Below are 25,118 nucleotides of genomic sequence, written 5' to 3'. Positions count from 1 at the left end.
CCACCACCATCACACTAACGTTAACAAAACGTCTTCAAAGAGTGACACAATTCACACAGACGTTTGTAGTTCCTTACGATCAACATGGTCCTCTCTGTTATTTGAACCATTGGGATGCCTGAATTTACTGTGTTGTATTATGATAGTAATGACAGTTGCACCGGTCATGCGTCCGTACTCTGTGACTTAGTATAGGAATGTACAGTAGTCATGCATAAATAAGATACCCTGCTCTACAAAGCATGAACACTAGGTGGCAGACTTTGCCCAGTTTGTACACAGTTTCAGTCTGCCTGGGAATAAAATGTCAAGTCATGGCAGGGGAGGGGGAGGCACATGCATAGGGCAAACATTACAGTGGAAGTCAGGTATATTGCTTTTTGGAGAATGTGCATTTGAAAAATAATGCACACAAACACTAATCAAACTAAACTTAAGACAGCGCTAGGCTATTGCCTTCCTCTCTGTTCCTGTCTAACACTCTGCCTCTCATCTGCCACCGTCTGTTCCTCTCATTTTTCCTTCCCCTCCTGGCATCAAAAAAATTTCTGAATGCTTTCCTCTTCCCTGCAACCTTCTCCATCTGTGTCTCTTTCCTCTACACTCTTTTAGCCTTGTCTTTAATTTGTTTTCTCCCTCACTCTTTTATACCTTCATCTCTCTTCCATTTACTCCCACCTCTGCCTTCTTCCCTCCTCCATGTCTCTTTTTCCCTTCCTTCCTTCCTTCCTCCTCCTCCTCCACCTCTCTGCAGGGCAGCCAGAGAGACTGGCATTTCTCTAACAGCAGGGGAGGTATCTGCACCCAGCCTCGGCCCACGCTGGGCAAAGAGAGGGTGGATGTAGTATGGCAGACAGAGGTGTATGTGTGTGCGTGTGTGTGACTGGTAATAATGAACATGTGACCGGAACCCCCACACTACACCTGCCAACACTTGTCAGCTACCCTCTGTATGACGTCCACATGAGAAACCCAAAGAGTCTCCCTGAATCCTGGTCTCTATTTCATCTGTTTGGATTAAACAAATTGCTTGGCATCCTCTATTTCAGTTTTGAGAGATTTGTCACAGCCCAATTATAATAACGACAGTAAAGTATCGTAATAATGGTAACCAATTACTCCAATGAAATACAGTCAAACTGTAGCCAAAAATATACCCAAAGCACCTAATCCAAGCTGTTGTATATTGCTCATCAAGAGCTCTGCTTTCATTTAGGGGCCAGCTTCAATTAAATTTTGTGTCTTGCACTTCCTGGGACTCCTGCCAAATGAGAGAAGTGTCAACACTGCTGAGGACAAGGACATATGTAAAAACTTTTTGTGCCCAAAAGTGTCTGGTGAAGGGAATTAAGAGGCAGTTTCAAAAAGTCAAGCTCTGAATGTTATTCAGTTGGGAGGAAAGGTACGATCATGGTTCAGTCTCAATGGTCTTTCAAACTGTAAATGGGAAGTGATGCTACAGTATATAAAAGGGTGAGCGAGAGAGGAAAAGATGAGGAACAACAACAGGTGAGTCAGAGATGAACGCCCGCTGCGTCGGTCTGATGTGCCTGTTTAGCTTCATCAGTGATAAGAGCGGAAGAGGGCAAGTCTCAGGTCGATCCTTCTGCTCCTTTAAAGTGACACATAATCGTATGGCAAATCAGCGTAGATAAGCAGGGTTGGGGCGGGGGGTGTCAGGGTGGTGAGTCAGAGATGAGTGGCCGTGGCTGTTTCGGGGTCAAATATGCCGGTGTAGCCCCGGTAACGGTGAGGAGGAAAGGGCCGGTCGCGGTTCAATTCCTCTGGTTTTCATAAATGACAGCAGCTGGTCGGGGATCTCGGCGAGGACATCTTTAGCCAGACGGGCCATGCTGAGGACTTGGTTGCCAGATCTGTCAATGTAGTCTCTGAACGGAACAAACTGGAAGCAGAAGGAAATAGTTTAGATGCGATCTTGGTTATGATCTTTTATTAGATAATGTCCCACAGAGCACGAGACAGTAAACTGGGACTAAGTTGTGTGTTTAATTCCTATTTTCCCATATGCTGTATGTATATAAATAGTTATGCTGGATATTCACAGTTCCATCCATGCTGTTGGAAATGTAGGGATAGCTACTGCCACGATTATTATCGTCATATGAGGTTATAAAATATATATTTTTTGGATCTTTTGACCCACATCATGATAGGGGGAAAATTTTGTTGTCAATTCAATTCATTTCAATTAATATCCCAGGGCACTTTTCATATGGAACAGGTCTAGACCGTACTCTTTTGTCATACTGATTTGACATGAGAAGAATCTCCTCAACAACTTAACACTGTGGGATCTTGATCATTTTTTCCTATTGTTGCTGCCTTGAATCTCTCACTATAAAAAAGTTATACTATGTAAAAGTATAAAAATTCAGTACTGTAAAGTACAAGCAAATTGTACAGTATATCATTTTTGGCTGGACAGCAACAGCAGGGCCAGCACTATAAACCCGAATATTCATGCCTTACTGAATGAGTGCGTGACAAAGTTACACCATTGGTTAGCCGAGTGCCGTGTGACTGATTGCAGTTTCTACTGCATCATCAGGGGGTGATTACAGGCAGTGGTGCAGACTTAGCGCCTATGTCACTAGATTTAACAACTTTTTGGACAAACCTTAGCTACTTTCCATAGAAGAGAGTCATCAGTATTTAACCGAGAACACGAGCTCAGACTTTCGATTCGCAGGCACACCTCTCTATGCGTCTCATTCAATTGACCGCACAGCAGCTGACACAGATGTGAATGAGATTTTAATTTTCTCTCTGAGTGAACATTTTACAGGGTAACACAGCACAGGCAATGTCGTTAACTTATGTATATGGCGATTTTGTCAGACGACACTGCAGTTTTAAATTCAGGATTTTAGCAGAGCAGAGCAGCAGCTTGGAAATGGCCTGACTGCTGGTTAACATGTAGTATTAATTGGCTGCGTTTCAGTCACTATTTAATACTTGTTCCGTTGTCTAACGACAGAAACAGAAAAACATGTAAATGAGAACAGCTTTATTGGGAATTCAGCTGTATTAAATTACTGTATATGTGAGCACAGACAGTAGGAGATAAGCAAACCGATATTAGGAAGTGTTTCAAGGCTTACTTTTTTAATTTTGTTTGAGAATAACAGATGATAAGTAATAAATTCTGGGGTTGCAACTAACATTTATTTTCTTGATTAATAAATGAATCATTTTGGTCCATAACTTTTTCAGATATATACCATTCCAATACTCTGGGCCCTAGTTGACATATTCAAATTGCTTGTTCTGTATTTAGATATTCAGATATAATACTCAATTTAGCCTTTTAGAAAACTAAGAAAAACCAGGATATAGAGAGAGAGACCACAACCAGTACATTCTTCGCATATTTGCTTAAAAAAATGACTTGAAGAGCACTCCATCGATTTAACGTTGCACTCCTATACCTTTGTTGGATTCACGATGGACAGTTAAAAAATTATGGAAATCGATGTGGCAGAACAAGACATATTGTCTTTTTTATTCCATGCATTCGTCTTCCCTCTCAAAACCTGGCCTGTACTGTACATTACCAACCAAGCAGCTCAACCATCGTTGGTTCATTTGGAGATTCAGTTGTGTTAAGCTAGTGTAGCCTGGAGCTGCTAGCCTAAAGCAGAGGTGAGGAGTGGCTATAGAGTCTGGTGAGCTCACTTCTTTCTAACTCCACACCCCCAGATTTTTTTACTTTTCAAACTTCTAAGTCTTCAGCCCCAACTGATGCTGACTCAGGTGACATCATTTGAGGACATGTGTCCAACTTTGCACAGCTCCCCCTGGAGACACAAAAGGCTCTGTGGAACTTTTTTGCAGTAGTCCTCCCCAACACCTGGAAACAGATTCTCTGTTAATTCTAATTTTAAAATTGGCTCTTTCACTTTGTTTCAAGGTTTATTATGTTTTTTTTTTTCTTCTATGATTAATTGAGGGATAAATTTACTACAGTGCAGTCAAGGAGTCGGAACAAGAAGTGCATTTAATCTCTCTCTATGTGCATTTAACCTTGTGCTACTTTACATTTACTCATTTTGGCAGATGCTTTTATCCAAAGTGACTTACAAGTGAGGCAGTTTAGGGCTCAATGTTTTGCCCAGGGACACTTCAGCACACAGACGGAAGGGGCCGGGTTTCGAACCGCCAACCATGCGATCAATGGACAACCCACTCTAACACCTCAGACACAGTCACCCACAACTAAAGCTAAAGATCTGTTTAATATGTTATCCCCTTACAGAGGACATGTCAGATATTAAACTGATAAAAACAGATACTACACTTGATCTTAGCCAAAAGGCCAAGAAGCCTTTACTTTAATCTGATGACAGTTTTAGATTTGCTGTGTTGGAAGTGTTGTGATAATCTTACTATGTCTGACCTTGTAAGACTGCTGTCATGACTCTTACATAAAATTGACCACGGCACTTTTTTAGACATGAAACCGAAATGCACTTGCCATCACATTTTTGCAATGAGGTACATGTTTGAAATACACTGTATATAAAAATATCCAACAATATGACTTTAATCGACTCAGTAAGAAAATGATCAATGTTGCTGCAGTAAGAGGAGTCATCATATTGAATCAATAACAACAAGAAAGCATGAAAATGCAAAGTAATTGAAATTTTTTTTCTCTGATAAAAATGTAAACATCCTGATTAAATTATTGTCACAATAAGGGAAAAGTCAATCAAAGGATTACCGTGTGCATGCAAATGTGATTACTGCTGTTAGTGAACCAAACTGGAGGCAGGACTGTGTAAACATGATAGCAATATCAATACGGCTTTAGAATGGAAGCATAAATTATCCAGCTATTAACCTGGTGTGGGGTCAGCTACATACCTACTATTTAATGCCTTATTATAAAACATTTCATTTCTGTGTGTTGACTGATAGTAGCGAGACAAAACAATTAGGACAAACTTTTTAGGTATGTAGGGATTGATTGATCATTACCTTTACTTTAAGCCATATAATATATCAATGTTGAAATTAGAAAGACATACTTCATTTTCTAAAAAGCCACTCTCACATGGTTAGAATTCAATTTTTTCAATCCTCTATACTCACATGTCCCCCTTCAACGTCTAGACACTATACATTTATCACTGTAAGCACTCATTTATCATTGTTCCTCATGCTCTGCCAGCTGACTGGTAAGTCTTCTCCATGACAACAGAAAAATTGAATAGTGCATTATTATCAGAGGCCATTGTATTTATTTCCTACAGGTGTTCTCATATCTCTAAAAGGTTCTCTAAAATGACTATTTACTGTTGCCAGATCTGATTTTATCAGTCCCTGATGTGGTTACTGCTCACTTTTTATAAAACTCATTGCTAACAGCTTAAAGAAGAAGTTCTCTCTATGGTTGAATTTAAAAATGGTAATGGAAAAAAATGTCTTGTGGGGAGCAAGAAATGTTTTTTTTTTCTTTATTCAACCACTTTTCAAATAATGGCTAATAAAATTTTTTGAATTTACATGATATACATTTAATTTATAAGAGTTTACTAGCACTTTTTTTTCTAGTGGAAATAATCCCATGACCACAGTTGTTAATGCCCTGGGGTCACCTTGAAGTGAGGATGGAATCAACAAAGATCCACAATGGAATTATTACTTGATATGAAAACAGTTTCTAGTATATACAGTCCTTACATTTACTAGAGCTCAAGGTGACATCTTCTAACATCAGTCTGTCTAACAGTCCAAAACCCAAACATGATCAGTTGACTACCAGAAAACTGAAAGAAGACATTAACATTCAGAAGCTGAACCCAGGGAATACTGGCATTTTTTTTCCTTAAAAATGAATGATAGTTTATCAAAAGATTTGCAGATTAATTTTTTTCGATTAATTTTTACAGCCCTTGTCCTCTTACTCTTTATCTTTGGTTTGACAATTTGGTTTTATGGATCATTCTTCTGAAATGGCAGGGTGGTGTTCTTGTTGGATTTCCCATTTGTGGAGTCAGAGGCTGCTCTCACCAGAAAAACTACCACATAGAGAGTTTGCTAAAATGCTTAAAGTGACCTAATTTTTACTTTTTCTCAACACGGGCCCTCTTGCATGATAATCATAATTTGCATGCCAGAGGATGCTTGCTCTCAGAAACTCTCAAATGTAGCATGATGCCACAAAACCTCTTGGGAAGGAGGTTGGCAAATTTCCCACTTTTAATCCCAATGAGCCTTACTTGGTTTCCCACTTCAACAGTTACCCAAAAAATTAACTAAGGCTTGGAAGGAAACAAACTTATTTTGTTCCTACGTTGGAGGACTTGTTGAAAAGTTAATATTACACAAACGTTGGCACAATGCACATAAACACTACTGAATGTAAAAACCTCTATACAAACTTCACTTTATAAAACACAATGTGGTAATGTGTTGAAAATTTCGGATTACATTGGTTGAAATCAACCCCTTTGACTTGGGTTATTTTGTATTGGACAGAATTATAGAACAGTACTGTACCCTTGACAAAGACACTGCCTGTTCAGTGGCCCCTCATAGATGGGTATTGTACTGTATATTGTATTAGGCAGTTCCCAGTGTGTGTTTGAGTGTGTGTTATGAAAGTAAGCCTCCCTCCTCCGGGGATAACTCCCTCATGTTGTTGCTGTTGACAGAAACGTGCTCACGTCTAACCCGCGAAGTTAAACAGAATTATAATGAGTACCTGAACAATGTCTCTCTCAGCAAGACGTCCTCTGGAGGATACCCTCACCTCATCTCCATCCAGCTCCTCCATAGCTAAAAGGACAGAAAGTGACAGAGAGAGTATAACACAATACTGGAACCACCAAGGGAGATTTTAAAGAGCAGGTACAGGATGTTCTTTCGTATTTTCATAACGTAATTGCTGAAGTGCAACACAGCATGAAAGTAAGAACAGGTATTGAGTGGAGAATGGTTATAATGCTTTCCGCACCAAAAATGTCATTCTTCAAGAAAAAATGATGCACAATTATATTACAGGTCAGAAAGTGAAAATAATTCTGGCAACTCATAGGGAACGCTGAATAGCACAAGAGTGCAGCTACAGGAGCGCTTTCAGACAACCATTTCCACTCTGGCAAAATATAGAAGGAGGTGCTTGCTCCCAAATTGCGCTCTGATGGAAATTTTATTCTGAGAGGTCTTCAAAAATAGCACCTACACAACAGGGTACATCCTGCATCTGCAGTGACTCTGGCAAACACATAAAAACAGCCTGGATGTGTGGCACTGCCATGGAAAGGTGGCTGAGCACAACGTGAGGTCAAAGCAGCAAACAGCCTCGGACAGAAGCACAAAATATTAGAACAAACACTAGGACTGACAGCATAATACTGAAAGTGATATGTTAGTAGCTTTAAAAGATTCAGAGACATGTTCAGAAATGAAGTACACAGCCTCAAGATAGAGCAAATAAAAAATAGGTAATTACGTCTGGCAATATGGTGTAGACATACACGCACACACACACCCAAAGCCTTGACCTTATGACCTCCAAACATGCCTGAGTGCTTTCACTACCAATCCCACAGTTCGATTGCTTAACAAGTAAAAAATGATCGACCATCAAACACATAAATTAGGTGTTACGTCGGCACACCCTGCTGAGCAGTAACAGACTGCGCACACACTCAAACACACAAACAGCCCTAACTGAAAAGTTATTCATTGATCTGTGGGCTGTAACACGCCTGCACACTTGACTCCATTGACTTTCTCCAGCAACTCTCCCGGGAAGGGGAACAGCATACTGGTGTTTATGAAGAACCAATTATGATACAGCTGCTAAAGTGGTTTCCTGTTTGCTCTCTAGCCATTGCTAGTGACTCCCATCAGTCAGCCAGAAGTCAAGGTCAAAGTCGAATACTGCCTTTCATACAAAACATCAAATATTTGTCTTTGCAATGTCAAGTTGTTGAATTTACATTTTAACAGAGTACATTTCAAATTTATTCATTGCACACTTCTTTTCAGCAATCAAATTCTAGTCTGCTACTGCACATGCCTTAGTGAAAGATACACTGTGGAGAATTTGACCACAAGCGGCGCTTTAGAGCAAATATCTTACTGAGTAGGTCCCTATATTGTTACGGGGTAGGATGGCAGTTCAGCAAGTTTGTAAGAATACTTGCAATGTGTTTTGGAATAAGGACAACACATACTGAGGTGTTTAAAGCTTATCAATATGTTCTGATCAAAGGATGTGTAATGTGAAAGGAGCTGCTCATAGTGTTGAACCTTTGGATTTCTCCTCATGTTGAAGTGGTGTGCATGGGGGCAGTAGGTATGCAGTGATACTCAGCATTTAAAGAGCTTGGAGGGCATTGTGTCTTTTTTTAGCCTTTCCAAAACTAAAAAACCCACAGTGCAAAAGTGGAAGGAATTAAACAGTGTGTTTATCTGTTCTAACAGAAGCTGCAATCATTTGCATGTCCAGCTAACTAGCCTGCTACCTACAGTAGTAAACAAACGTTACCTCAACGTCACCATTAACTTTATTTTATGCGTTTGTGGGGGTACATGTGCCAAGCACCATGTAGTATTTTCCCCACTGTGTGGAAGCCAATTCTCGACTTCAGGGTTAACATTAGCAGCTCCGGCCTACCTTTTATTGGATTTGGGGAAGTACCATGCAACACTAGCCGGCCTTATCCAGGTATCTGAGAATCTTACAATGTTAGTTTTATCAAGTTATTGTTTTGAATTGGTCATAATTCTTTTTATAGTTTTACAAAGCTCTTGGGTTTTTTTATGGTGCCAGTTAGGTTGTTTTTAGGATGAATCTTTTACATGGTTGTATTAGACATGTTATTCATGATTTTCTAATTGCACCTCTGTTTAATTCTGATATTGTGGCATATTTTGTGCTATCTGTCTTATGTTGTTTCCATGTAACTCAGTGCTATTGCTTCCTGTCCAGGGCACTTTTGATTTTTAATCCCAGTGAGGCTTACTTAGTTAAATAAATTAAAAACTAACTCCTTACGCCAATGTTAGTTTAATTAGTTACCTGGCTACAGCTGATTAAATCTGCCGCAGACATTTGTTAATTTAGACAGACAGACAGCAGAATCAATGGTCGACAGTTAAAAATTGAAAGCCTGCTTTTGTCTACCTCTGTCTGGAATAAAGGACCCAGTGTTTCAAAAATTACAAAGAATTTTGTTCATAAATCTGCCACAGTGATCATTAGGGCTGCATTTGTGCCATGTGTGAATGGAAAGCATGCCAGCAGTAGCAACAGTACCCAGTGAACAACCGTCTGAAACACTATGTACTGTGTGTCTTCCTGGAGGGACTGTCTGAAAATGTGCACGGTTATTAAAGGGAGTGTTCCATGTATGAATGCAAACTAACGTTTGATATGTAAAGAAATCTGATGTTTTAGTAAGTCTACTGGAAAGAGTGAGAGTTTCCATCTTCTTCCTGGTGCCAATGCGGGATGCTCCTCGGTTGTTTATGCAGCTGATTGCCTGTGCGTTTGTTACTTAAGAGGCACCTACAGCGCATGATTCTGATGATGATGACTGATGAAGGCTGGACAACTGAAAAGTTTATTTCTTCTCTAATTAAAGTGATCTTGTCACTGAGTGCGACCCTCCTCTCCTCTGTCATGTTAACTCACTTTGAAATGAAAAAATTATAGACCTATTACTGAAATGGAACACTCACCATCAAACTCAGCAGGCCCAACGCCGACAATGATTATAGACATAGGGAGTGATGCTGCCTGTACAGGAGATAACAGGAAAGACAATGTATTCATTAGATCCTTAGGATGCATTAAGATTGGGATGAACAACAGAGGTTTTAAGAGAGTAAAATTATTTTGTAGTGACCATTGTCTTGTAAATATAAATCAAGTGTTGACTCAAACTTGTTATAGATTTTTATCTTATTTTAATCTGACAGGTGAGGCTATTATCCTGACACAATATCCAATGCTTACAGCCGACGGTTGATGGGATATCAACATTACCTTTACTTTCCAAACCCTAACTCTCCTTGAGACAAAAACAAAAGTTGTTCACCTGGAGAAAACTCAGCGAAGAAGATTAGTATTATTTAGAGGATTTAAAGCAAATATCTGAGACTTCATCTGAGCTCATTTTACACCGTGCAAGTAAGGTAATTACGGGGGTGCATTATTCTGCACTGTCTGCCATAAGAGAAATCGCTCAGAACCGATCTAACTGGATCAGACCTCTCAAACATTCATTTGAAAGGTTTCTGAAACAGCTATTGACCTCTCCAAAAAGTGATATCAGTCCCTATGGAAGCAAAGATGTCTTTTCCTCCCCTTGATTTGAGTCTTTAGAAGAAAATTTGAGTGTTATTGTGTTATATTTTCTTTTTTCTGAAGTAATATGGATCACAGAATGCTGATTGCCAGGACGAACTAAGCTGTATTTTTTCCAAAAACCAGAGAAAGTGTTATTCTTGAGAAATATAACTCACAAAAGAAAAGAGGATGCAGAGATGCACATCATTAGCAGGAGTAACTGGGAGAAAAGCACTGCTATCCATCAATCCCTGCGTGCATTTGTTTGCATATGCGTGCTTGTGTGCGTGTGTGTGTGTGTGTGTGTGTTTACTCACATTGACCACAGCCTCTTTGGTCTGGACCATGTCAGATATCACTCCATCTGTGATCATCAACAGCACAAAGTACTGAGAGCCATCTGTGATCTCTGCTGCACAGCTGGGGAACGTGCACACACACGCACATGCACATACGTTGGTTAGCACTATGCCTGTACACCTGAGTGGAAGACTACTAAGGAGAAACATTAAGCGCACCTGGCTGTTGGTCTGAAATAATATTCTATTGTCTCCTGTGGCTCAGGACCTAGATACAAGGCTGAAACAAGCTTTGAAAGTACAACATAGTTTCAACCTGAAGTTACATTTGCCTTTAGTTATTCATGCCCTTTTCTGATCTCGTTTCAGCTCTCTAGATGTTAAAATGTAAATGACTCTGGAAAAATATGGTATTACTTACTACTTACTCCTTTATGTAAAATTTGGTAAGGGGATATATATATATATATATATATATATATATATATTAAATATGGCTTCCAGGTGCATTTCCAGTGTTTCCTTTTAATTTCTCTCTGCATTATTGCTCCTCCCCTGAGCAGGGGACCACATGCTGAAGCATTGTGCAAGAGGCCCAAGAAAGAGCAATAATTGGTAAAGCTAAGGAGCACATCAGCAATAACTACATTATTTAGTGGGATTGCAGGTCACATTAATAAAAGCCCCATTACACAGTGCAACATCCACCAAGCCCAAACAGCTATATTGCGGCACCTAACCATAAGCTACAGGCACTAAAGTACTAGCATTACAGGATATTGGGGGTTAACATTGGCCGCTCTGTCCTGCTCTTTATTGTATTTGGGAAGTTTAAGTCGTGCGCCCCAACCAAACAGTGTCACCTGAGATAGTTTCAATTTCCAAAAATGACTCAACTATAATACAGGATTGTTCCTTAAATATTCCTTACAGAATATTGCTGTCCCGCAATACTAGGTTAGCTAGGTACCCCACAATTCACATGTAAAAAAAATCATATGATTTCAGTACACATTGACTACTGCACATGTTGGTTTTATGTAAATCTTGTGGTTCCCCATATGAAAACGATATTTTTTGCTCTGGTGAACCAGGGAATATTTTGGTAGTGGTTTCTTCGATTTAACATAAATGTTCTAAATGTCAATGATGCAATCTATTTACATGTGACATGTTTTTTATTTGTTTTAGTGCCTTTTTAATGAAAGTTTATGTATGCCATTGTAAATCACTGTAAAAAAAGATATATATATATATATATATATATATATATACATATATATAAAATTCAAAATGTCCCTTTTTCTAATTGTAACTCTCTGTAGTCGTGGCTCAGCTAAAAAGCCATCCCTCGTCTCGAGCTGGTTCAGAAGTTGGCTGCCAGACTTTTAATGAATTCTGACACAAGACCATATCACTCCAATACTTGCAGCACCATACTGGCCACCTGTTGGATATAGAATTGATCTACTAAAATGTACTAATTACTTTTAAAGCCCTACATGGGCTTGCTCCTACTTCCGTCACAGATTTGCTTGTACCCTATGAGCCTAGCCGCTCCTTGCGTTCCTCAGGTCGGACCCTCCTTACTGTCCCCACAGCCCGCCTTGTTAGGAAAGGAAACTGTGTGTTGTTTCTACCTTGCTCAATGTTTTTATTTAAGTTATTGTTGTTTAATGTTACAGTGTATTTTATCTTGTTCTGTAAAGGACTTTTTAACTATGTTTTGCAAAGTACTATACAACTAAAGTTATTGTTATTATTATAATTATAAGTGAGAAAGTATGTGAAAGCCCGAAATCAGCACTTTCAACTGGTTTTCTCAGCTTGTAAATATATAAAAAAATGTACGAATGCAAGAAAGTTAAGTACATTTTAAAAATTCAGAAATTTCAATTCAAAACCAAGTGGTTTAAGAGTATCTAGACCACAGAAGAGAAATGTCACCAGCAAGCAGTTGTGGATTTCAGATGTAGTCTGACAGACAATCCTCTGCAACATATACATAGCTTCTAGATTCTAAATTTGAAATTAAATATACAAATAAAACCAATACACATTCAGCCTCTTTTCAATAAAATAATTTATGTTCCTGCTCAAATGTTATTTTCTTGTTGTCACACTTTGAGGCAGAATCAACCTGATTCTTAGCTGATGGCATGCTTAATCCTACACATGCTAATTTTGCCTGAAAACAAAGTCTCCATGTGGTGAAAAAAAAGCTTCTCATGAGTCATGTTACTTATAAGCTTACACTAAAAAAAATGTAAAAGGAGTGTAATTTTACCCTTGATCGAAAGGTAGGTATAATTGTATCCTAACTCCAACATAACCTAACCAATAAACTGGCAAAGACACTTACTTTGCCACTTTGTTGATAACAGGTGCAAAGTTGGTGGGTCCATACAGCTGCACTGTCCTCAGGCTCTGGAAATAGGCTTCCAGAACCCCCTCTATTCCCACACAGTTTGGATTATCATTGTCACCACTCTGCAACAGTCAGCATGCAGTGCACTCATGAAATACACAGGACTCATTCACACATCTAGTGCACAAGCAGTACAATAAACAGGTTAATTATGACCTTAAGTTCTTTAAGTTCTTTACTGAAGATTTAATTTCTCTATTAAATTCTTTTTTTTTTTTTCTTCTATAAATTGGACCAGGAACAGCAACCCATCCAGGGCACATATTTTAAATAGTTCTTCCAATAACAGATAATTAAACATATCTTAAATATGCTACTGTTAGCTGCGATAATAGTCTATTCTCAGGAAACGTAAGGCCTTACTCCCAAAATAATGACCCTCTTTTCTGTCTTACAATGGGAACAATATCTTATGAATTTTTTCTGGGTACATTTTAAATTCACTTCACTTGGTGTCTTCAGAGGGTAATAAATAAATAGCTGTCTCATACTATTGGCAAGTTCAGGCAAACACAGTACATTAGGACATTCATGGGAGTTCAGTAAAGGTTAGGTAGAAGCAGCACTTTAAGGGATTTAAGACTCAAGTAATCTGTTACATAAATAAAGCACAACGTTGATGTACTGACGACATCATCAGGGTCAAAAAAAAAGAAGACAATCCATTGGTTTCAATAACACTGAAAAAAGGGTTTTGCAAATCTTTAATAAAGTAGGAAATGGCCTTCATGTTTGTAATGTTGAAAACTCCACAGGGCATTTTTAACGTCACATTATCACTACTTGCTCCCTATATTTTTCTATCACCACCATTATTTCAGTAATTCCTTAAAATGAGCGTTATTTTAAAAGGTGATCACATTTAACACCTATACAGAATTATCACTATTTTAATAACGGAAGTACAGACTCGGCTTCCACTTAGCCTCAAGTGGTTTCTGACTGGTTGCCCTCATCCCTCAGGGGGATCCAAGGAGCATGTGTAGGGGATGCTGGGAGAGTCCTGCTGGCAGACAGATGAGCCAACTTCTCAACTTACGCAACCAGCTGTTGTCGCAGCGACAACTACTGGTCCAAACCACACCCTGCTATGAGTGAACTGTGCGTTTGTGTCTTGTATGTGTGAATTCATGCGTTATTTCTGTGTGTGTGTCTTACCAGTGGGAATGCATGGGATATTTTGCCATCAGGGGGCAGCTTAGCTCCGAAGCCATAGGCAGGAAAGAGCTTGTCGCTGTCATAGTCCTGGATAATCTCACCCACTGCTTTCAGGGCCATGGCATATGCATTCATCTGGTAGGGACTCATATAGTGGAGCGAGGTGGGCTGGGACGGGTTACCTTAGAAGACACACACACACACACACACACACACACAACACAGTGAAGTAAATGATAATACTGTATGCCTCCCTCCTTCTCTCTGTCTGGTTTTCCCCTGTCAAATACAAAGAACACTATATCACCAGTGGAAAAAGAAAATGACTGATGCCAAGAAAATACCGTATGCTTTATCCCCTTTTTTCTTACAGGTTTCCCAACAGTAGCAGAGCAGTTTACATATTAATTGCAGTAGAGACAGGCTATGGATGTGATGAACTATGTGAAGAATTGTGGCTGTAAAATTTGATAGTCGCAGGAAAGGAAACCAGATACTTTTTTAGAAAAATCAAATAATAATGCAAACAGGATTATTATGGGGAATTTTCAGTTTATGCAATCATGTAAATGCCTTAGACAACTGCTTAGGTATTGTCAGCAGTAGAAATATTGCACACATGAAAACAAAGTTGAGTGTTACTGTCCTCTCCCCCCTGGGATAAGCTCGTCTGGACTCTCTATTCCATTATGAAACGAGTGCCTTGCTTATGGGGATGAAAGGGAGGAGGATGATTCAATTAGCCATGACAGATTCCTGTCCCCAACACACCTACTGGTAATATATTCCCCCAATCCCATCTAGCTTTTTACTGTGCCACAGGTGTACCGCGCCTCTGGCCACAAAAATACCAAACACATTCACCATGCCCTGTGCAACTTGCAAGGTTGACTGCACTTTCCACCTTGTGGAAATAAGAGCTTCAATGTAGCAATCCACTCAAGACAGCAGTGTGCCCACCATTACAAGTGACAAGTGTAGCTGCCATGAAAAATTAAGAAAGGTCATGTTACTTTACTGAGGGGAAGAGGACCAAGTGCCTTTCACACTGAACTGTTATACTCTTTTATGTCTGTAATAACTGAAATCACAGAACTCAAGCTGTTTCATTTTAATAGTTTTAGAGAGAGACTAATTCAGTTATAAGATTACACCAAGGTCCTCCATCTTTTTCAGCAGCAATTATTAGTTGGGTTTCTTAATGTATGACTCAAACCTTGAAAAATATTGAGTAAAATTGTTAACCTCTGTGCTATTGCATAATCTGGCAACTAATGATATCCCCTGCATGAGCCAGACGTATTACGTTGTCAGCCAAGTATTTTGTTGATTTGCTGATTTGCACATTAACCAACAGCTCAAGAGTAGCATTTTTAACAAAATCATCTTTGTCAGATCATAGTGTTTTGTAATAGTACTTCCCGATTTTAGAACTAATTTTCATGACACATTCAGATCACTTAGGAATAAATGATGTACTATTATCTGCATACAGTAACTGCTAGATTGTCTGAGGTACTGGGTCTTTGGAAAACATGAGTAGGCCCAATTAGTTGCCTTGTGGGAACCCACACTGTAGTGATCTCAAAGTGGGACAACTAACACGCTAAAAAATGTTTCTATTAAACAAATAGCTACTGAACCAGGTTAGGACAACAAGTCTGCTACGCTTGGTGATACAAATGAACTAACATCTAACGCAGGTTTTCAGGTATGTTTAAACTTACAAGATAAAAAAGAGCAATTTATTTGGTAAAAAAAAAAAAAAAGTTTGACATTTTGAGAAAAAATATACTTGTCAAAAGTTAAACGAGATGACTAAAACCCCTCTAATGTCTTAACACTAAACAGCTAGTTAGCAGGGAATTCGCGTATCTAAGCATGAAGACTGGAGGCAGGGGAAAACCGCTAATCTGACTGTGTCAAAAGCTCAAAAATACTTCTCAAATTTACTATGAAATCCACTGTATCTTGTTTGTTTAATTTGTAACCAAAACAGAAATGTAACAAGAATAAAAGTCTACAGCCCTGCAGCAAGTGAGATGGTGTGCTGAGCTAAATGCTTATATCAGCATCCTAACATATTGCTCAAAACCACAAAACTAAAATGCTGATGTTAAGTGGATATAATGTTTATACCATATTCACCAACTTAGTTTAGCATGTTAGTGTGTTCCTAATTTGCTAATTAGCACTAAACACAGATGAGAATATCATCAGTTTTATAGGTATTTTGTCATAAACCAAAGTATTAGACACATTGGAATTTTGACTGAATGATGGCACTAGATAAAATGTCAGAGAATCATCAAGTTATTACAATTCATCTTGAGGGGGGCTTGAATGTGTGTAACAAATTTTATGGCAATCCATCCAACAGTTGTTGAGACATGTCAACCAAAACCACAAATGTGAACCTCATGGTGGCGCTAGAAGAATAGGATCAACAAAGTCATTAGGATTCATCATCTGGGGACCATTACAGTCTCTGCCAACCTGTCCAGTAACTATTGAAATATTTTATTAAATAAGTGAAAACTTCTACTCTCTGATGGCACTAGCAGAGAAATCAGGAGATCGCCAGTCAGTAGGATTCATCCTATACGGCTCATGAATGCTTTACAAAATTTCATGGCAATCCATCAAATAGTTGTTGAGACATTTCAGTCTTGGGCAAAGTGGTGGACTGACTGACAGAGAGACCACAATTGCCATCCCAGGCAAATTAAAATTGTATGGTTCTACCGCGGGGTTACCCGCTTAAGGACATACAGGCATGCCTACTTTGAGTAACATATAAACGTCTTTCTCAAACTGTCAACTATTCCTTTACTGTTGTTTATATAAGACAACTGATTCATCACTGACAGTTATAAAGGGTGTTCTGCAAGTTGTGAGGTTTTTGTGAATTTTGGGGGAATCACATCTGGTCTATGGGTGCTTTGATACAATGTCTGGAAGGCAGGGAAGAGTTACAGCCTGATACACACGCACACCACAATAAATGAAAATACTTGCAAGTGAATATGATGTCTCCAAACACGTACCAGTCAGTGACTTACCATTGGATGCTGTGAAGTCTATAGCCACTGTGAAGTTCAGCTGGGTTCTATTGCAAAAAACATGGGAATCAAAGAGGAAAATAACAAAGACCATTAAACACTTCAGTATACTTCATAGCCAATGTATCTCTAACACCAGCCCAATGAACTGCAATACAATCATTTTACTGGTTCCCTGGCTAATTAGTATGGCGGGACAATTTTCCCTTCACCATCTTGAAGGTCGTAATTAGGTAAAACAAATGGAACCAGTAATTAAAAGTGAACAAGTGAGCACAAGTGAGATTTACCAATCCAAATGTCAACCAAAACATTGCCCTTTCAGAGCTAATATGAATTTAGTGTGAAGCTTAGAAAAGAGCTTTTGGGAAATTCAATCTAGTATCTTCAGCTTCCCACACAGACCCACACAGACACACACACACACACGCACACGCACACACACACACACAAAGTCAAACAACCAAAATGGTGGCTATTGACACTCACTGTGAGAGGAGGCTAATTATTATTCCACTCACCCTCCTCATCACAAAAGGTAACTAAAGACTACACGGACTTTTTGAAGACAGCAGGGTTAACACACACACACACACACACACACACACACACACACACACACACACACACACACACACACACACACACACAGACACACATGTACACACACACACACACACACACATGTACACACACACACACACACACACACACACACACACACACACACACACACACACACACACACACACACACACACACACACACACAGTGATAAACAATGAGGGAGGGAAGAAGAGGGACCAGTGCCAGGTAGACAGGAAGGTACACAGGAAGTCATAGATAGATAGATAGATAGATAGATAGATAGATATAGATATATAAATTTAAATACAAATAAAGAGGAAATGACAGGCAGATATGGGATAGGTTTGTGTACTCACAGTTCCAGAATTAATATATTTCTTCTTTTTGCCTTTCTTCTTGGGATTTAAAACCTGCCAGAAACGGAAAAAGTAAGTTAATGATCGAGAGGGTACTTGTAAAACCACTTCACACCCTAGAATGATGTTTAATAATGAACATGAATAATTCAGCAGATTCCTGATAAAAGGTGACAGCCCATGAACTGAATCTGATATTATGTTTAATTGTGTGTATATTGAGAGCAGAAGATAAAAATCAGTTTTGAGAGGTGAAGAGATTTATTCATCATCCATCCATCCATTCATCCATCCATTGTCAATACTAATATGATTAGTAAACTTTCTCCTCTCTTTTAGAAAAGATGATTAAAAGCGACTTGGATGATTTATTTATTTTACTGCATTGTACACAAATATAAAAGCAAAACAATTATCTGTAGTATGGATGTTCAAAAGCAATGTGACTTTTTTGTGGGTGTGATGGTGATATTGTCTTAATGCATGAAGTTTATTGCTGTTACTATATTATGTACTGTATGTAGCCAAAGTCTAAGATTTTTTTTTTTTTATTGGTAACAATAAAGAGAGAATACAGCAGCGTAAAGGCCCCTTTCAAAGACAACCTCTACCCAAAGCATCACAACTGTACTTGGTCCGTACACACACACACACACACACACACACACACACACACACACACATGCACACACACTTATATATCTATATGTGTGTGTGTGTGTTTGTGTGTGTGTGTGTAAGGGTAAGGACCTAGTAAAGGGGGCATGAATTTTTGGTTTAGTCTGACAGTGTCTGTACTGTGATTTGATTTGTGCAATATTTGTGTTGGTGGGAAATAAAAGCACTTAAATAGAGTTGTGAAGTGGGAGGAGCTATTTTGGGTGCCTCTGGTTCTGGAAATAAAAGTCAGATTCATCTTTCAAATGGAAAAAAGTTACATTGCTCATATTTGGATAATTTCTCCAGCTGATGGTTAAATCATCAGAATGAAAGATAAACAACGTTAACTACAACTGCTGAGGTGGAAGTCAAAGACCATGGTTAAACCGAATCATTTTAAAATTCTGAATGAGTTGTGGGTGAATTCAGCAACTATGGTGCAGTGTTTTGTTCTCAAAAATAACATCAAAGGGTTTTGATTTCACTACTGCTCTGATTCATACCTCTGACTGGACTCTTGTCCCTGGCAATGGCGACCAAGGCTCATGGGTAAAGTTGAGATAATTGAAACTGGTGGCCATATCATAAACTTATACGATTAGAAGAAGTGTCCCGTGTTTTTACACAAACACAGAATGGGAAAGACCACTTCCAGAACCAGCAGCCTCTCCCACTTCACAACTCTGTTCCAACACCCACACAGGCAATTAAACAGCTGGGATTGACAATGTTCTTAGCTGTCACTTAGCCCTATCTGTGATTAGAGAACCCCTACTGGACATGATTCAAATGATGGCCTAAGGTACGGGGTACTGAGCTTACAGGATCACCTGTTGCCTTAGCTGTTAGTTTTAACAGTCTGGTTTTGCCGTATCTGGATCACTGAACATTACACAGCTAATGCTAGCTTAAAACCCTTGTCTCTGTAATGCAGGATGAACACAAGTGCTGATTACGCATAGGAAAATTAACATCTAGTGGGAATTAGTGCTAGCGTTGACCAAGTAGTATATCTAGCTTCTGCTGGAAAGTGGAAGCTAGTTAGCCAAGCTTGGTAGCTTTCTTTTTCAGAGTGGAATACAGCCTTAACAACACAATGCATCCTCCAAATGTTAAAATTATTAATGGTTGATAACGTTGTTTTCTGTTTTGTTTGTGAAACAATCCATTCAGCTGAAGGTTGCAAAATTTTGTTGTCAAAGGAAAGAATTAAATCTACAAAATGTCTTCAGCTTTCTTACTTTGAGAGCACCTATAATTATCAGTTATTGTTTGACCTATATTTCAATCCTTAAGGTTAGAAAAGGTTGTATAAGCTTTTGTATAAGTTTTCCCAGCCTTTGGAGAGCCAACCGGCTGAAGTTAAAATGTCAAAATTACCTAAACTGGGGTTATAAGGCCTTCATATGATGAAAGTGGTGAGAAACAACAAACCACCCCCATGTATGTCTCACCTCATAGACATTGAATTGGTTCTGCCCCCGAGACAGCTCTCTGTAGCTGGTGGTGAACTCGCCAATGAAGTCATGGCTGCAGACAAACAACACCCACACACACAGGCGAGCATGAACACAGATTTTATAATCTGAGACAAATTGTCATGTCTTTGAATCTATCCACATCTCTTTCTCCATCTTTGTGCTTGTCAATCTCCCGGTCGACCTGCCTGACCATTCTCCTTACTGCATAAAGAGTTTTGTAGCACACTTCGCCAAAACTCTTCAAACCCACAGAATGTACAGAAGGAATTTAATTTCCTTCTCCGGGGGGAGACATCATTGTGAATCATGAGGTTGAAGTGAGTGGTTATCCACAAATTTACCTTCCATCTCGATCCCAGTCATAGACATCTACCTTCACAGTCCTGAAATAGATAGAAAATATCGTAATTCTGAAGATCTGCTCTTTACCAGATCATCTGCTGCCAATAAAATGACAACTTGAAGTACTATTTAATTAAAAAAAAAAACTCTTTTCACTCCATCACATTAGGAACAGAGTAATTACACATTCACTGATTCATTGGTGTCACACTGAAGAAGACTATTCGTGCAGTAGGTACAGGCCATTGAACTCTGAATTACAGCGCCTATCTATGCTAAAATTAGTTTCCGGCCAGTAAACATCAATTTCACATCTACGAGACAAAGAGGAATAAAAGCTTTTCCTTTTGCATGCAGTACCATAAATGTATAACACCAGCCATATGTGAAGAGCCAGGTATACTATATGTTGGGCTGTTTCATATGAATGAAACTTCATTTGGTTAAAATGTCACAGGTCATTGAAAGTCATTAGAATACTGTATAGTAGGGAAGTTGCAATCATGCTTTTACACAAAACTTGTACTATGAGGACCCAGAAAGCTTGCCCCAGCTTAATGTCTGTGGGACACAGGTGAATTGCTTTGTGAGGCACTGTGGGATTGAAAAAAAAAAAAATAAAAGAAAGAATTACTTAATGTAAATGAGGGCAAAATTGATTTGCCAAAAAACTGAAAGTTTAACCTTTACCTGCTGTGGATACATGCCTGTGGAGAGGCAGATTATTATTTCAATTCCAGTTTCTGGAATTCCTTTTCTGTATGTCCCTTATCTCCAAGATAACAAGCAAATATGAATTCCTGCTTGGCTCAAAGTCACATAAATTGTTGGAGAAAGCTGTAGGCTGTTAATTTACACAGTGTTTGCTAATGAGAAACCTACTCACTAGAGTGCAAGCGACCAGTGAGAAGTGGCAGAGGCAATGACGTATGATTTCACCCCCAGTGGGTCTTCACTGTGAAGGTGGGTTTGGACAGAACATGAAACAACATGAATTTGACAGCTGGACAGTTTGTACACTTGGTGTTTATTTGCCACCATCAGCTGACTGTCCACACATTAGCTGTAAACTAGTTAGCAATGTATTCGCTGACCATGAGTTTGTATGTGTTCAGCTCAGACTGTGACAGATCTAAGAAATCACAAGAACCCCAGTTCTTTCTCTTATTTTCATCCAGTCTCCCATTTTTCCTTTGGTCCTTTATCGGGATAGGTGCAGATTTTTCACTCAAGTTGAAACATTTTCAACTCACACAGTCACGTCCTTGCCTCAGTTCACGCTGTACTGGACGAGTTTCTTAGTAATGATACTTACACTCATGCTAGTACTACTACTCACTATAAACAATATTGCCATTATTTCTTTCCTTGTTGTTTCCTATGACAATGTTTTCTCTCAAGCAAAGGTAAGTTAAAGTACCACTACCTTTAAGAACTGCTGACAATATTTAACATTTTTCTTATTGTTGAAAAAATCCCATGACAAGACCAAAAGCAGCAATGAATGAATACAAACAAGTATTGTGTCTGTATCCAAAGCCTGATAAGCAGTTTCTTAGTCCTCTGTGCCATAGAGTTCCATTGCTGTTCAAAAGCTGTTAAAAACATTGAGCCACATGTTGAACGTACACCAAATATTCACAAGTGTACCAAATGAGCATCTGCAGCTAGAAACTGGTCCCAAACTAATGCACTATTTACTCCTGTTTGAGTAACATTTGTTAAATATTACAGTGCCAAGCTGTTGTAGGAAATTATTTAAAATTGAAATGTGGGATTCATTTTCAAAGATCTACTGTGTGTCTTCAGTGGAAACCTGTGAACTTGGGGCAAGGAGCCGCATACAGGGTAGAAAAGTTGAAAAGTACTGAGATCCAGATGACTGCACTGTTTTGGTCTTTTCATGGGATTTGTTGAAAATAAGTACTTATTTAATTAATGAATAATGAACTCCTCTTTAATGGGAATTGAGGTTGTTCATGTTCCCCAGAGGAGGGTTGATCGAGAAAAGAAGTTACTACAAAGATTTTTTTTTGGGTTCATTATCTGGAACCCAAAAAAAAATGCCATCTGGCTTGAATGCAGACTTAACATTGTCCTGCTTTTTGTAATATCATTTTTGTAGTATGAATTATGTTTAGTGTGGTTTGTTTTTTGTTGCAAGCTACTTCCGGGTATGAGTGCTTTTTGGGATACAAGTTCTCCTATTGCCTACATTTTTGTGCTTGATCATGTTATACAGCTCACCTGTGCTTTGTCGTAAAATGGTTGCCAGTTTGCGCACCGCGGAGGGGCCAACACCCGCAACGTAAAGAAATGTAAGTGGATCTACACCAGAACTACTATAGAATAATACCAGCCTTATCCTTTAAAGGAACAGAACGACATCTTATGAGAAATGCTAATTTGCTTTCTCATGGAGAGTTGCATAAGGAGATTGATAGCGCTTTCATGTCTGTTTGTTAAATATGGAGCTCCAGCCAGGAGATGGTTAGCTTAGCTTAGCATAAAGACTGGGAGCAGTGGTAAACAGCTAGTCTGGCTCTTTCCAAAAGTCAAAAAATCTGCCTACATGCACCTCCAAAGCTCACTAATAAGTTATATCTTGTTTAATCTGTAAAAAAACTGAAGTGTAAAATAGACAAGCTGGTTTATGGAGTTTCATGTGCTGGAGTATTTCTTTGCCGGGCTATGCTTCTTTGCTAGGCTAACCGTCTCCTGGCTGTAGCTTCACATTTAACATAAGAGCAGTATTGATCTTCTCATGTAACTTTCGACGAGAAGGTAAATTACCCTATTGTCTAAAATATCTAAATTAAAAACTATTCCTTTAAGATATGCAACTCTTCTAAAGGTTTAACATTCAGATAAACTAAGTGCAAAGTGACGATAATTCACAAAAACCTATAAAAGAATAAAGTAGGGGGTAATAGTTCCTATTACCGCAAGAGTGGCACTGTATGCAGCGTATTACCTGGCAGCAAGGGGCTATCACAGTCGCTCAGCATAGTCCAGCCTGACTTCGAACATATAAGACAGCTGTGTTAAAACTGAGTCAGTCTCAATAACGCCAGTGCTGGTCCCTGGGACATCATGACCGACTGCTGGCATTATTCTGACTGCCCCAGCAACAGGTGATGTCATTCACATAAAGAGTCTGCCTGTGCCTTATTGGTTCTTAAGATCTCCACAGTGGAATTTACACTGATAAACCACAACATTAGAAGCAGTTACTGGTTTTAATGTTGCGGCTTAATGGTGTGTGTGTGTGTGTGTGTGTGTGTGTGTGTGTGTGTGTGTGTGTGTGTGTGTGTGTGTGTGTGTGTGTGTGTGTGTGTGTGTGTGTGTGTGTGTGTATATCTACATATATATATGTATATAGAAAGATAGATAGATAGATAGATAGATAGATAGATAGATAGATAGATTTCCTCTGTAGGTGTATGTTGTTTATGTGAACAGCACTGAAAATCAGGTGACCTGTCATCATCCATACTGACGTTTCACTTAAAGGTTTCCTCAGTATCTAAATAGAAATGAAATACCTCAGAATGAAATTTTATTCACTCCCCAATTGAATACATAATAGAGTTGTGCAAAATGTTTGCTGACCTGTCATAGTCTCCATTGCAGAGAGCTCTAACAGGGATGGTGAAGGGCTGCCACACCGGATTCAGTGTGTTCTTGATCACCTCTGTCTTATGGCAGATGGTGAACCTGCCAGCAAAATAACAGATGTAAGGCCACAAAAGGGAGAGCACATTCATATTGCTCAGATCGTACCTATGAAGATAATCCCACATCAAATATCTCCAGCTTCCTATGCAACTCTTCAAAAGGCTTTGCAGGTTGTTGTGTCTTTTTATATCTGCTTGATTATATCTAGGGGACATGACAGGATTGCAGTTGGAGTTTTATAGCTACAAACATCTCCCCGAGCAGAGCAGTGGAAGAATTCAATAATCTTAAGAGATTGCGATAAGCCTAAAATGCTGCTTGATCTAAAAAAAAAAAAAAAAAAAGATTTGGATAGGAAACAAGAGAGATGAGGAGATTGTGATAATTGATATTATTTTGGTGGATATATGTAGTTTTATGTAGTAACCTTTCTTTTTCGAATAAAATGTGTACACACTGTTCTTGATTTTCAGCAGTGCCCCATTTTACACTCATAGGAACTGCCAAGTAGGACCAGATCAGCTGTAGCTGTTTTCTATTGCACAGCACTAGTCGATCTACCGAGGGTTCAGTGCTCTGATCAACAACACCTTACAGTAATGGTAGCATTCTGTTGTCAATTAAATTATTTAAGAAGATGAAGCACTACTTGTTTTCAGGAATTTCAAGAAAACTACTTCTGGGGATAAAAAGACATCACACTGTGGCATTGTACTGAGTTTCTATTTTTGTCAGG

At 38.9% G+C, this 25,118-nt stretch overlaps 1 protein-coding gene and 1 pseudogene across 1 annotated transcript in view; both read right to left on the bottom strand.

The window, feature by feature from the left end:
- Nucleotides 1–1,720: 1,720 nt before the first annotated feature.
- LOC120803919 (copine-9-like) overlaps nucleotides 1,721–25,118 on the bottom strand; it is a 79,317-nt gene continuing 55,919 nt past the window's right edge. The window contains exons 9-20 of the mRNA XM_040152956.1: nucleotides 24,317–24,421; nucleotides 20,704–20,745; nucleotides 20,336–20,411; nucleotides 18,191–18,275; nucleotides 17,795–17,819; nucleotides 17,278–17,324; nucleotides 14,216–14,397; nucleotides 12,992–13,119; nucleotides 10,648–10,750; nucleotides 9,721–9,778; nucleotides 6,731–6,804; nucleotides 1,721–1,903 (exon numbers count right to left, since the gene is read on the bottom strand). Coding sequence (XP_040008890.1) covers nucleotides 1,721–1,903; nucleotides 6,731–6,804; nucleotides 9,721–9,778; nucleotides 10,648–10,750; nucleotides 12,992–13,119; nucleotides 14,216–14,397; nucleotides 17,278–17,324; nucleotides 17,795–17,819; nucleotides 18,191–18,275; nucleotides 20,336–20,411; nucleotides 20,704–20,745; nucleotides 24,317–24,421 — 1,108 coding nt within the window. The remainder of the gene's footprint in view (nucleotides 1,904–6,730; nucleotides 6,805–9,720; nucleotides 9,779–10,647; nucleotides 10,751–12,991; nucleotides 13,120–14,215; nucleotides 14,398–17,277; nucleotides 17,325–17,794; nucleotides 17,820–18,190; nucleotides 18,276–20,335; nucleotides 20,412–20,703; nucleotides 20,746–24,316; nucleotides 24,422–25,118) is intronic.
- LOC120804576 lies at nucleotides 4,221–4,348 on the bottom strand (annotated as a pseudogene).

This window comes from Xiphias gladius, chromosome 18 (genome assembly GCF_016859285.1).
Source record: "Xiphias gladius isolate SHS-SW01 ecotype Sanya breed wild chromosome 18, ASM1685928v1, whole genome shotgun sequence".
Taxonomy (NCBI): Eukaryota; Metazoa; Chordata; class Actinopteri; order Istiophoriformes; family Xiphiidae; genus Xiphias; species Xiphias gladius.
This window is presented reverse-complemented; position numbering and strand designations above follow the sequence as displayed.